The sequence below is a fragment of the Diorhabda carinulata genome, chromosome 6 (genome assembly GCF_026250575.1).
Source record: "Diorhabda carinulata isolate Delta chromosome 6, icDioCari1.1, whole genome shotgun sequence".
NCBI lineage: Eukaryota > Metazoa > Arthropoda > Insecta > Coleoptera > Chrysomelidae > Diorhabda > Diorhabda carinulata.
Genome location: NC_079465.1, coordinates 3,084,173 through 3,098,786, shown reverse-complemented (window position 1 = coordinate 3,098,786; position 14,614 = coordinate 3,084,173). Strand labels below are relative to the sequence as shown.

General features: G+C 29.5%; 2 protein-coding genes across 2 annotated transcripts; both read right to left on the bottom strand.

Annotated features, from left to right (window-relative positions):
* Positions 1–4: 4 nt before the first annotated feature.
* LOC130895511 (trifunctional purine biosynthetic protein adenosine-3) lies at positions 5–11,689 on the bottom strand. Its single transcript, XM_057802849.1, has 13 exons — positions 11,223–11,689; positions 10,853–11,100; positions 10,621–10,801; positions 9,750–9,963; positions 9,433–9,687; positions 9,166–9,379; positions 7,097–7,319; positions 6,848–7,046; positions 6,540–6,791; positions 6,132–6,485; positions 1,183–1,442; positions 722–979; positions 5–221 (listed from the first exon to the last, which is right to left on the bottom strand). Exons 1-13 carry the CDS (start codon positions 11,382–11,384, stop codon positions 39–41), a joined length of 3,003 nt encoding a protein of 1,000 aa, XP_057658832.1. The 5' UTR covers positions 11,385–11,689; the 3' UTR covers positions 5–38.
* A 926-nt stretch (positions 11,690–12,615) lies between these two features.
* On the bottom strand, positions 12,616–14,550 carry LOC130895098 (rab proteins geranylgeranyltransferase component A 1). The gene has a single exon (XM_057802232.1). The coding sequence runs from the start codon at positions 14,516–14,518 to the stop codon at positions 12,938–12,940; it is 1,581 nt and encodes a 526-aa protein (XP_057658215.1). The 5' UTR covers positions 14,519–14,550; the 3' UTR covers positions 12,616–12,937.
* Between the last annotated feature and the right edge of the window lie 64 nt (positions 14,551–14,614).

Below are 14,614 nucleotides of genomic sequence, written 5' to 3'. Positions count from 1 at the left end.
AGAATATATATAAAAGTTTATTTTCTAAATAACAAAATTTATTTCCAAATTATTTTATTATCGTGACTCAAACTGATTTTTTCATTCGATAAGAGTTTCAAGGCCCTAGGGAATGCAAGGTGCTCTGCTGTTTTTATCCTTTCTGTGAGGGAATATACAGTATCATCAAGTTCTATTGGTACAGATTCTTGAACTATGATAGCACCAGCATCGACGTCTTCCTGTAATTGAAAAAAAAAATAATTATTTCAATAGAAAGATACAGCACTTTTAGAATTTTGTTATAGGATATAGATTTCATAACTCAATTTTAAATTTCAGAAGAAAAATAGCAAGAAAATGGACACATAAGTATTAAATATGTTTATTAGCTAAATTGTTTTAATTTTAGATATCTTCTTATTAAAAATGAGTTTTTAAAGTGGAAGATACTTGAAATTAAAACAATTTAACAACAAAAACATATAAAAAGTTCTAGGAATGGGAAATACCTGACATTATAGGATAATTATTAACTAGAAAAGGATTAATAATTTACAAAGGCCACACAAATTATTTATATCTATGAGTAACCTTTTTGTGCATATATCGGATGGTAGTTATTGGGAACCGCCTTTCTTCCTTTTTTTGTTAGGTATGGATTGTACCCGAGCAATTTTCCAATCTGCATTCTTTTTTAAGGAAAAGAGTTCGCATAGCGGATTTATTCAAAAAGAATTACCTCAACGAAATGAACCGTACATCCCGATATTCGTACACCGGATTCCAAAGCTTGTTTTTGAGCGTCTACTCCTTTGAAAAGTGGCAATAACGCTGGATGAACGTTGATTAATCTCCCTTTCCATTTTCTGGTGAATTCGCCAGTCAAAATCCGCATAAAACCTGCCAAGCAAACTATATCCACTCCGGATGAGGTTAGTTCATTATGTAATGCCATGTCATAATCCAATCTACTTGAATAATTCTTGTGATTTAATACCTAAAAAGAAATACCAATTATTAAATTTCATCTTAATTAATCGTTTAGGTACAACATGAATGAAAATAATGATCTAGATTTGTCTGGTATTCAAAATAACCACTACACATGCCTGATTCTATCTTAGTTGATTTTTTCTTCTAAAAAACAAATTTCATGAGGGTATTCGATATAAAGGAGAAGTCACAGTACCAAATACTCACTTTTGTTGGAATACCGGCCCTTTCGGCTCGTTTCAATCCCTCAACCCCTGTTTTATTTGAAATGACTAATACGATTTCGGCTCCAATTTGTTGCATAGGATCTTGAGTGGCGTCGATTAGTGCTTGGAGATTAGTACCGCTGCCCGATATTAAAACTCCCACTTTCTTTTTAAAAGTGGGTATGTTTTCGACTACACTCTGTATATAGGTACGCATGGAAATTTCCATAACAGCGGCGAAATTATTAACAATAACCTGATCTAAAATAAAATGTTACTTGCTATAAAAATTTTGGCTTGTTATATTAGAATAACGTTGTCGAGTTTTGAATTGAATTTAAATTCAAGAAATGTAAAACTAACGAGGTTATGTTTGTCTCAAAATTAGTAATATTATTGATAGAAAGTGGAAGAAAATATCTCAATGCAATATAAAAGTCTTCGGGATACAAATAACACACAAGAATGGTGAAAAACACTATCAATCTGAACAAAAATATGATTTTATTCATTCTAGGACTTCTTGATATAAGAAAAGGTGATTTTTTTTAAATAAATATCGAAATTTAGTGAATTTATGTTGAGAAAGAATATTGTGGTGAATTATTACCATTACAGAAACTACAGCCAAAGAAATTGACTCAACATTATCAATATTTTTGATAAAAACTGAAAGAAACTTTCAAAAATAAATAAACCCAATATTAAGGTTAGTTAGGATCCAAATATTATTCAAAAAGGGTCAAAAACTGAGTCAATATGTACAAAAATGTATAAATATGAGAATAATGAATATTTTGGTAAATTACAGAAACTATAGTCAAATAAATTGACTCAATATTTTTAATATTTTTGCTAAAAAGTGAAATAACCTCAAAAAAAAATATCTTGAACTATCATAAGAGTCTTCGGGATCCAAATAATATACAAAATGGGACAAAAACATTATTATGTGGAAAAATATGATTTTATCCAATCTACACCTTCCAGAAAAGAGAAAAAGTTCATTTTTTTTATTATAAATATTAATAAACAGTAAAATATGTTAATAATAAATATTTTGGTAAATTAGAGAAACTATAATCAAATAAATTGACTCAAAAGTATCAATATTTTTGCTAAATAGTGAAATAAACTTTCAAAAAAATATCTTGACCTAACATAAGAGTCTTCGGTATCCAAATAATATACAAAATGAGACAAAAACATTATTATCATGTAGAAAAATATGATTTTATCCAATCTACACCTTCCAGAAAAGAGAAAAAGTTCATTTTTTTTATTATAAATATTAATAAACAGTAAAATATGTTAATAAAGAATATTTTGGTAAATTAGAGAAACTATAATCAAATAAATTGACTCAAAAGTATCAATATTTTTGCTAAATAGTGAAATAAACTTTCAAAAAAATATCTTGACCTAACATAAGAGTCTTCGGTATCCAAATAATATACAAAATGAGACAAAAACATTATTATCATGTAGAAAAATATGATTTTATCCAATCTACACCTTCCAGAAAAGAGAAAAAGTTCATTTTTTTTATTATAAATATTAATAAACAGTAAAATATGTTAATAAAGAATATTTTGGTAAATTAGAGAAACTATAATCAAATAAATTGACTCAAAAGTATCAATATTTTTGCTAAATAGTGAAATAAACTTTCAAAAAAATATCTTGACCTAACATAAGAGTCTTCGGGATCCAAATAATATACAAAACAAGGACAAAAACATTATTATTATGTAGAAAAATATGATTTTATCCAATCTACACCTTCCAGAAAAGAGAAAAAGTTCATTTTTTTTATTATAAATATTAATAAACAGTAAAATATGTTAATAAAGAATATTTTGGTAAATTAGAGAAACTATAATCAAATAAATTGACTCAAAAGTATCAATATTTTTGCTAAATAGTGAAATAAACTTTCAAAAAAATATCTTGACCTAACATAAGAGTCTTCGGGATCCAAATAATATACAAAACAAGGACAAAAACATTATTATTATGTAGAAAAATATGATTTTATCCAATCTACACCTTCCAGAAAAGAGAAATAGTTCATTTTTCTTATTATAAATATTAATAAACAGTAAAATATGTTAATAAAGAATATTTTGGTAAATTAGAGAAACTATAATCAAATAAATTGACTCAAAAGTATCAATATTTTTGCTAAATAGTGAAATAAACTTTCAAAAAAATATCTTGACCTAACATAAGAGTCTTCGGGATCCAAATAATATACAAAACAAGGACAAAAACATTATTATTATGTAGAAAAATATGATTTTATCCAATCTACACCTTCCAGAAAAGAGAAATAGTTCATTTTTCTTATTATAAATATTAATAAACAGTAAAATATGTTAATAAAGAATATTTTGGTAAATTAGAGAAACTATAATCAAATAAATTGACTCAAAAGTATCAATATTTTTGCTAAATAGTGAAATAAACTTTCAAAAAAATATCTTGACCTAACATAAGAGTCTTCGGGATCCAAATAATATACAAAACAAGGACAAAAACATTATTATTATGTAGAAAAATATGATTTTATCCAATCTACACCTTCCAGAAAAGAGAAAAAGTTCATTTTTTTTATTATAAATATTAATAAACAGTAAAATATGTTAATAAAGAATATTTTGGTAAATTAGAGAAACTATAATCAAATAAATTGACTCAAAAGTATCAATATTTTTGCTAAATAGTGAAATAAACTTTCAAAAAAATATCTTGACCTAACATAAGAGTCTTCGGGATCCAAATAATATACAAAACAAGGACAAAAACATTATTATTATGTAGAAAAATATGATTTTATCCAATCTACACCTTCCAGAAAAGAGAAATAGTTCATTTTTCTTATTATAAATATTAATAAACAGTAAAATATGTTAATAAAGAATATTTTGGTAAATTAGAGAAACTATAATCAAATAAATTGACTCAAAAGTATCAATATTTTTGCTAAATAGTGAAATAAACTTTCAAAAAAATATCTTGACCTAACATAAGAGTCTTCGGTATCCAAATAATATACAAAATGAGACAAAAACATTATTATCATGTAGAAAAATATGATTTTATCCAATCTACACCTTCCAGAAAAGAGAAAAAGTTCATTTTTTTTATTATAAATATTAATAAACAGTAAAATATGTTAATAAAGAATATTTTGGTAAATTAGAGAAACTATAATCAAATAAATTGACTCAAAAGTATCAATATTTTTGCTAAATAGTGAAATAAACTTTCAAAAAAATATCTTGACCTAACATAAGAGTCTTCGGTATCCAAATAATATACAAAATGAGACAAAAACATTATTATCATGTAGAAAAATATGATTTTATCCAATCTACACCTTCCAGAAAAGAGAAAAAGTTCATTTTTTTTATTATAAATATTAATAAACAGTAAAATATGTTAATAAAGAATATTTTGGTAAATTAGAGAAACTATAATCAAATAAATTGACTCAAAAGTATCAATATTTTTGCTAAATAGTGAAATAAACTTTCAAAAAAATATCTTGACCTAACATAAGAGTCTTCGGGATCCAAATAATATACAAAACAAGGACAAAAACATTATTATTATGTAGAAAAATATGATTTTATCCAATCTACACCTTCCAGAAAAGAGAAAAAGTTCATTTTTTTTATTATAAATATTAATAAACAGTAAAATATGTTAATAAAGAATATTTTGGTAAATTAGAGAAACTATAATCAAATAAATTGACTCAAAAGTATCAATATTTTTGCTAAATAGTGAAATAAACTTTCAAAAAAATATCTTGACCTAACATAAGAGTCTTCGGGATCCAAATAATATACAAAACAAGGACAAAAACATTATTATTATGTAGAAAAATATGATTTTATCCAATCTACACCTTCCAGAAAAGAGAAATAGTTCATTTTTCTTATTATAAATATTAATAAACAGTAAAATATGTTAATAAAGAATATTTTGGTAAATTAGAGAAACTATAATCAAATAAATTGACTCAAAAGTATCAATATTTTTGCTAAATAGTGAAATAAACTTTCAAAAAAATATCTTGACCTAACATAAGAGTCTTCGGGATCCAAATAATATACAAAACAAGGACAAAAACATTATTATTATGTAGAAAAATATGATTTTATCCAATCTACACCTTCCAGAAAAGAGAAATAGTTCATTTTTCTTATTATAAATATTAATAAACAGTAAAATATGTTAATAAAGAATATTTTGGTAAATTAGAGAAACTATAATCAAATAAATTGACTCAAAAGTATCAATATTTTTGCTAAATAGTGAAATAAACTTTCAAAAAAATATCTTGACCTAACATAAGAGTCTTCGGGATCCAAATAATATACAAAACAAGGACAAAAACATTATTATTATGTAGAAAAATATGATTTTATCCAATCTACACCTTCCAGAAAAGAGAAAATGTTCATTTTTTTTATTATAAATATTAATAAACAGTAAAATATGTTAATAATGAATATTTTGGTGAATTAGAGAAACTATAATCAAATAAATTGACTCAAAAGTATCAATATTTTTGCTAAAAAGTGAAAAGCAATCAAAAATAACCTCAACATTATACGGGGGGTACTAGGTTTTCAAATACTATTCAAAAGGGGTCCACATATCGCATATCTACTCAAATAGTGTCATAAGTTAAAAAAAACCATCCAGTAATAAGTATTTGAGAATAATTGTAACTTTATTTTTCTATTTTCGAAAGATAACTCAAAACTTGACAAAATTACCGCAATAGTAATCATTTACATAAGAATTCCTAGCACCAATAAAACAGATTTTCTATTTTTTTTACTTACGACACTATTGAATCAAGATTGTGACCTCTTACAGCACCAAATAAATTTAAATTTAACGAAACTATTAAGAAAACATACCAATTCTTACCTGCATCTTTTTTTACAACTTTTCCGATGATAGTTGCCCCTTCTTCTTTCACAATACCCAAAATCTCTTCCACATTCACCCCGCTAACAATCAACACACCACCAATTCCACAATTGAACGTCCTCAACATCTCCAATTGATGAACACCACCAGCAGTAGCCAACCAAGAAAACACCGTCGGTATAGACCATTTCGCGGCATCTAGTTCGACCGCCACCTCATCCGGAAGTATTCTAGGAATGTTTTCCAGAAGACCACCGCCTGTTATATGTCCGAAAGCTTTAACTTTTCCAGTTTTAATAGCTGGTATAACAGATTTAACGTAGATCTTCGTTGGGGTCAGTAATTCACTACCTAAAACAAGATTTATATACAAAAAAAAAATTTCTACTCATTTTTTTCTTATACCAAATGTTTTGTTTCGTTTACTAAACGGTGCTACGCTGTTGTAATCCTTTCCCGCCATTTTCATTATTTTTCTAACCAAACTAAAACCGTTACTGTGAACCCCCGACGACGGTAAACCGATAACCGAATCACCAGGTGTTATAGTTTCGATTCGAGGCATTAATCGCTCCCTTTCCACAGCCCCAACCGCAAAACCAGCTAAATCGTAATCTCCGGGTTGGTACATATCCGGCATCTCTGCCGTTTCACCACCTAAAACATTTAATATCCAAATATATTTGTTGAAATTAAAATTTTTTCCGTATAACCTATAAGAGAGCATCCCGCCAATTTGCACCCATCGGCGATTCCAGTCACTACTTGTTTAGCTATGTCGACCTCCAAGTTTCCGCATGCGAAGTAATCTAAGAAGAATAAAGGTTCCGCTCCGTGGGCTAAAATATCATTAACGCACATGGCTACTAAATCTATACCGATGGTATCGTGGACGCCAACAGCTTGAGCTATCTGGAAGATAAAATTGTTACCGTACATTCGAGATTATTTTGAAATCGTACCTTCAATTTAGTACCGACTCCATCGGTTCCGGATACTAGAAGAGGATCTTTATATCCGGCGGCTTTGGTATCGAACAGACCACCGAAACCGCCTAGGCCTCCCATAACGCCGGTTCTGTTTGTCGATTTGGCAGCCGGTTTAATGTGATTAACTAAATCATTGCCGGCATCTATGTCGACGCCGCTTTGTTTGTAGGTTAGTTTACCAAACTGAAGAATTGATCTAAATTGGGTTTGAAAACAAAATAATTTTATATACAACTTTTGGAAATTAGGTGACTTTGGTGACCTTGACCTTGAAATATGTCTTCGAGAATGCCGCGCTGACCTATATAGGTCGTAGATACTTAGGGGGGGGGTATGCTAAGTATCAACGCAAGATCTAACGCACTCCGGAAAACCTAAAATGACTTTATTTGAAAAATAGGTTAGGTTAGGTTATATCAAGGTCATGGTAATCGGAGGGTTGTAGCCTGTATCGAGGAATTGACGAATTTTCCAACGAAAAAACATATGAAGGGAGCTTTTGTGTGCCCTATAAATACTTTTTGACATACCTATAGAAAAGGCTATAATTCTAGGTCAAGGTCATCGGAGAGTTGTAAATAATATCGAAGAAAAACCGAATTATCAAACGAAGTAAAAAAATATCGAAGGAATCATTTGCGCGCCAAATAAATACTTTTTGACATACCTAGAAAAAGGCTATAATCCAAGGTCAAGGTCATCGGAGAGTTGTAAATAATATCGAAGAAAAACCGAATTATCAAACGAAGTAAAAAAATATCGAAGGAATCATTTGCGCGCCATATAAATACTTTTTGACATACCTAGAGAAAAGGCTATAATTCAAGGTCAAGGTCATCGGAGAGTTGTAAATAATATCGAAGAAAAACCGAATTATCAAACGAAGTAAAAAATATCGAAGGAATCATTTGCGCGCCATACAAATACTTTTTGACATACCTATAGAAAAGGCTATAATTCTAGGTCAAGGTCATCGGAGAGTTGTAAATAATATCGAAGAAAAACCGAATTATCAAACGAAGTAAAAAAATATCGAAGGAATCATTTGCGCGCCAAATAAATACTTTTTGACATACCTAGAAAAAGGCTATAATCCAAGGTCAAGGTCATCGGAGAGTTGTAAATAATATCGAAGAAAAACCGAATTATCAAACGAAGTAAAAAAATATCGAAGGAATCATTTGCGCGCCATACAAATACTTTTTGACATACCTATAGAAAAAGGCTATAATCCAAGGTCAAGGTCATCGGAGAGATGTAAATAATATCGAAGAAAAACCGAATTATCAAACGAAATGAAAAAATATCAACGGAATCATTTGCGCGCCCTACAAATACATATTGATATATTCAGAAAAGGCCAAAAAATGACATATTCCAAGGTCATCGGAGAGTTGTAACCTATATCGAAGAATTACCCAACTTTTATCATAATTTTTTCTCTATTCGATCAATATTTATTGGAAAAAAATTGAAAATTCAAAAATTTTATAGGTAGTTTAAACATTTCAGTGAGGTCGCCATATTGCGTGACGTCATAGGTATAAAATAAACACTGAATATATGACAATTAATCTCTCGGTTATTCTACAATAATCGTTTTTAATAAACTTTGTTTAATTTGAAAAATATTTTAGAAATCGTGTTATCATAATAAACTAAGAGAGCAAAAAATTGTTAGCATGTGCTAAAAGCACACAAAAATACATTTTTTGTCAATAAAAAAAAATTTGAAAAACTTTTTCTTCTTCCTAATACTTTTTTTTTAAAAAAAAAAGTTGGCAACAACTTATTCCAATATTTTATAGTAAGTAACTTTAATATGCTTGATTATATAAGAACTTAACCTATAAATGTTTTATTCATACAAATACAAACTGTATTATAACAGCACACGCTACGTTACCGGCAACGACAACCTCATAATCATCAAACAGACAACTACTCGATGTTTTGATTAAACCTATGACGTTAAAACTCAAAACCAATGAGATATGTTTCCAAAAAAAACTTTTTAAAAATGCAATTATCCTATTAGTTACCTCGCTATCCCTTTATGGGATATATCCCTACGATACTGTTGACCGTCAAATTTGATAATACCACACGATTTAGTTGCCTTAGCAGCTGCAACTGTAAGTTGTGGAGCTAGAGCTACTGAAATCAATACTCTACCACCGTTCGTCACTACTACACCGTCTTTCAAAGCCGTACCGCAATGGAAAACAATCAGATCTTTATTAACAACATCGAGACCTGTAAATACATGTTCTTGTAGGGGTTGCCGAGATTTAATTCCTGTTACAAACCTGAAATAACTTGTCCTTTACTAGAAGTTTCCGGATATCCCTTAGATGCTAGTACTACACCGACTGCGCTAACGTTTTGTTTCCATTTAATTTGTTGTTTATTCAAAGTACCGTCGCAACAAGATATCATGATATCGTACAGATCCGATTCTAATAGAGGTAGAATAACTTCGGTTTCTGGATCACCAAATCGACAATTGAATTCCAATACTTTTGGTCCGGTTGGAGTTAACATTAATCCGGCATATAAAACCCCTTAAAAAATTGAAAAAAATTTTTTTTTTTTTCGAATTTGGTACCAAAAGTGAGTATCGCACCTACGAATTTTAGTTTTTCATTTTTGAATCCCTCAATCGCTTTTTCCAGTACTTCCTTTTGTACGAAATCATATTGTTCGGGGGATAGTAAAGGACACGGACAATATGCACCCATTCCTCCTGTATTTGGACCTTTATCATTATCAAATATTCTTTTGTGATCTTGAGCAGGCAACATTGCTTTTATAGTAACTCCATCGGTAAATGCTAGAACCTACGTGGAACAATATCATTATTTTACAATCTTTAACTTTGTATATATTCATTAAAAGTATTGTATCTCCACACCATGGACATCACGGACGATCCGGAGTGCCTTTGGTGTATGGAAGAGGACGAACCCGTGCCCTACACTCAAACGAGCGCGGTTTAAAAACCTCACAACTTACCTAATGACATCAAAGGATACAAACCTGGTCAAGTGGGACAAGACTCAAAAGAGAAATACAACAAATTAGAGAAGAATCGATTGGTATTTACCTACAATTGACATGCAACTCTGCAAATCCACTTACTGTACACGTGTGATTATCCACAGTTATAAAATAATACCATGGCGACCATCTCTGATGACACTGTTAATATTGGGTTAGAAAGAAGACTTAAGAGGATCAAAACCTTTGAGTTTAGTGTTTTTTAAGTGTAAAAGCAGAGTTTGTGTGTGAATGTTAAACTAAACCTAATAAACGCTGAAGAAAACACTTTAATTTTTAATTTTCAAATTCTATTAGATTAACTTACGAGTTAAATTACTGTTGACCAGATTTTAATATCCTAAATGCCTTTATGAGTGTTTAAATATAATAAAAAAACATCATAAATATAAAATTACTAGATAAATATTTAATTAAAAATAATAACTTGTACTTACCGATACTTCTTCCCCTGATAATAGTTCTTCCACTACAACTGTTTCTCCAGCATCTCCAAATTTTTTATCCCCTAAAATTTCATCGACAGCTTTACACGCTTCTATTTTATCTTTTGCTACAACTACCCCTTTCCCAGCTGCCAATCCACTTGCTTTTACAACTAGAGCTGCAAATGTAGCACTAAAAAAAATCACAATATTTGATAATGCATTTATAAATTAAAATGAATACTTGTTGATGAAGTTCTTGGCATCTGTTGCACTAGTAAACGATTTCCATTTAGCTGTTGGTATACCATGTTTATCCATGAAAGATTTCGCCCAATTTTTATCAGATTCAATTTGAGCTGGTTCTTTTTTTGGTCCAAATACCTTGATTCCATCTGTTGAAAGTGCGTCTGCAATTCCATTAGCTAGAGGAACTTCAGGTCCTACTACTACTAGTGATATTTGTTGCTCTTTACAGAATTTTTTGATATCCTAAATACGAGACATTTTGTCACAAAACTCACTAGCACTTTAAACATTTCAATAAAAATCAAAAGATATTTTGAAACTTTTATTATTTCACGATTTTAACAACGACGAAGTTTAAAACTTACTTGGAAGGTACTTAAATTGATATTTTCGGCTTTAGCCACCTGTTGAATTCCGTAACTACCTGGGCTCACATATATTTTGTTTACTTTTGAACTTTGAGAAAGTTTCCAAACTATGGCATGTTCCCGACCGCCGTTTCCTATAACTAGTATATTTTGTGACATATTTACGTTTCAATTATGAAAAAATTTATTCGAATAAATCAATAAAATCGTGGTTACTTCTTTATAGTCAACTTGCGAAAGAATTTGTTAATCCAGCAAACATATTTTATTAACCAATCAGTATTCGGAGAATGACGTTTAGTATGTTCTGAACCAATGAATTTTCGTCATTTTGATAACCTCTATTATCAAATCAGTCTCACAATGGTGTTTTCGATTTTAAATTTCAATATCAAAAATAACATTTACTCAATTCTACATGATGCAACAGTGGGTGAATAATAAATAATAAAAATAAGTACACTGTTTCCAAGTAATTTATGGTATTAATCCAAAAAGTTATCAGCAACAACAGGGCCGTTTCAAGGGAATTTTTATAATTTTGCCAAAACCAAATAATTGGTAAATATTTATTTAATACTAACTTTTAACAAATTTAAAAATTATAAATAAATTAAATAACCAAATTCAACCATGTTTTATTTATTTTCCTTTGTTTGACGTTTGTGTTCCAATTGGTGATATAGTTTCCATTTTAATTTTACCAAAGCACAAAATTCCTGTGACCGCTGCTACCTGTGCTTATACTAAGTCTTCTTGCTCACCAATCAAAATTTTTAAGAGGAAGTACAAAAATTTTGAGGTTATGTGAATTGACATTCCTGATTGTCCAAATAAGGCCAGCCAATAAAATCCCCATCGACAAAAAAAAATCAAATCAATGCGAATGTGATATTAAAGCTGTGTATCATAGTTTAGTGAAATACTTTTAATTTACTTTAAAAATAAATGAGTGATGAAGAAGATGCTGTGGCGGCTGTTACTGTAATTATGATTGCCACAGTTGGACCGTAGTCGCAGCCCAAGAAGGTTTTGAGTACGACCTAGCCTTCTTCGAGGAAGAAGAAAGTCCAACATTGAGAAGTTCGTTAAAGATTTATTACTGGTTGATGTAGCAGAACTTAATTTGGAATACCAATGGGATGCAGGAATCAAAAATCTGTTAAATATGACTGCGCCATACATTAATAAAAAAACACGACACCGCTTTTTCCATAAATCCGTCATGGATTTATATAGATCGGATTACTGGAGTCCCATAGGTAACTCCGATCACGACATAGTGTGAACACAGCTTAAGAGTTTATAAAATCAGCTTTAATCTGAAGAGCAACGACAGGATCGTTTCAAGGAGGATAATAAATAGGGAAATTTGAAAAATTTCGCCAAAAAGTGGTAAACATTTATTGAATATTAAGTTTTAACAAATTGAAAAATTATAAATAAAATTTAATACTTAAAATTATATACTAATAAATTTGGTTGCTAAGGGCAAAAATAGAAAGTTTAAATACCAAAAAATATGTCGATTTGAAAACTTTTTTATAAAATACAGTTTCCATAATTGATGCATATTATCACAGTAATAAATTATTAAGACCACAAAAACAAAGTTCAGTTTAGAAAATATAAATTATGAGAAATGGATAAGAACTTTTTCATGTTAGACGAAAAGTTGTCAAAGAAGTTGAACGATATTTCTTTTACTACTTCTAATCTACGTTCTGCTCAGTTTCACTAGTTTCCTCATTGTCATCATCTCCTATGACTATTTCCTCTGGGTCTGGTGCTCTAGGAAGAAAATCCGCTTCAGGATATATTTCTTCAAACATTTTCTTAGCCACATGTACAGATAAATCATAATCGAGATCTGTATCTGGCCCAGGACAAACAAAACTGTTCCCAGGAAGACTTTTAACTAATTCCACATTATTAGAATTTGGAATAGAAAAATACATTGACCACAATATTAACGGTTTGTTGTTCTCTTTTTCTGATAAATTTTCACAATTTTGTGTAAATAAATTTTCTATAACAGTAGAAAAATCTTCTTTTGGGGAATTAACTTGTTTTGCTATTAAATGAACAAGGAACAAATTTTTTGGGCATGTACCAGTAAGACTTCCTAATTCTATCAAAGTTACAAATGGTTTTCCATTTTCTGGTGGATAAAACATTAATGTTAAATGTTCTCTTTCACTTTTCAAAATAGATTGTTGGGTTATTAACACACATCTAGAAATATACTCAATTTTGTTTGATCTAAGAAATTGTTTAGGTACATTTTTAATTCCCATCACCAAATTTTCAGCTTCTATATTTTTATCTCTCATTTTAATTGATTTAAATTTATTTTCTGATACGTTAAAACCTTGTAGGGATTGTGCTAAAGCAAAAACACCACCAAAAACAGCACTAAGTCTACAAAATGCTTGAGGTATTTCACCACTGCCGTACATGGAAAATAAAAATGGCGTTTTTCCAAATCTTCCTAAACTATTTAAAAATCTTTTCACCCTTTGGATACCTTCTTCACATGGAGTATCCTCTGAACTCATTGATATACCATATAAGACATAATGAATTAGATTAGGAGTCAACTTCTTATCTGTTAAAAATTGTTTGAAGGTTTTATTTTCATAGTTTTCAGTTTCTTCGGAGTTTACAGAAGTAAATAATTTCATTAAAATTCTTTTTTCTACTACAGATACTTTGGTATTAGCAAAAACATCGGACCGGGAACACGGTAGGAATTCTAAATTATTATTATACCATGTAAGTATCCGGCTAACACTTCTATATTCGGAATAACGGGCTATATTTGAAGATATTAATAATTCAACAAAGTCACCTCTTGCATATTGAAGTTTTGGCACTAAATCAATGTTGAATTTTCGAGATACTTTCAATAGATTGTCTTCTGACCATATTTCATCCGATGGATTATTTTCAACTTCTTTTCCTTCGTCAATTACATCTTCATTAGTAATATTTGATAGCACATGAAATTTATACTCTATATCTTTTATATTATATACATTGTTTCCAAAATGATATAAATTCGGTTCTTCTGAAATACAGCTGTTATCTTTTTCCAATGAAGTATTATTCTTGAGTTTCAATATCGCTTCCAAATTGAAAGAGGACCATTGGCCCCCGTAATATTCATTTTCATCGATATGAAGTACTTGTTTACCAATTCGACTTGCTGCTGCAGACAATATTGATTCCACTATTCCTGTACCAACTATAATTATATCAAATTTTGCTGGAAATTCATATTCCATTGTCATTAAATCAAAAACGAAAACAGCTGATTCTTATAGTATAAAATTAACAATGATACCAGCAATGAAAAATTAAATAAAGTAAAAAACAAAATTATTATC

What these genes read in the sequence shown, in the direction of transcription:
- LOC130895511 (XM_057802849.1), bottom strand. Translation starts at nt 11,384, where the DNA reads ATGTCACAAAATATACTAGTTATAGGAAACGGCGGTCGGGAACATGCC. An exon ending in GCCAAGAACTTCATCAACAA is followed by an intron (nt 10,802 to 10,852) that starts GTATTCATTTTA and finishes GATTTTTTTTAG; the next exon opens with TGCTACATTTGCAGCTCTAG. An exon ending in TGAAAAACTAAAATTCGTAG is followed by an intron (nt 9,688 to 9,749) that starts GTGCGATACTCA and finishes CAATTTTTTAAG; the next exon opens with GGGTTTTATATGCCGGATTA.
- LOC130895098 (XM_057802232.1), bottom strand. Translation starts at nt 14,518, where the DNA reads ATGACAATGGAATATGAATTTCCAGCAAAATTTGATATAATTATAGTT.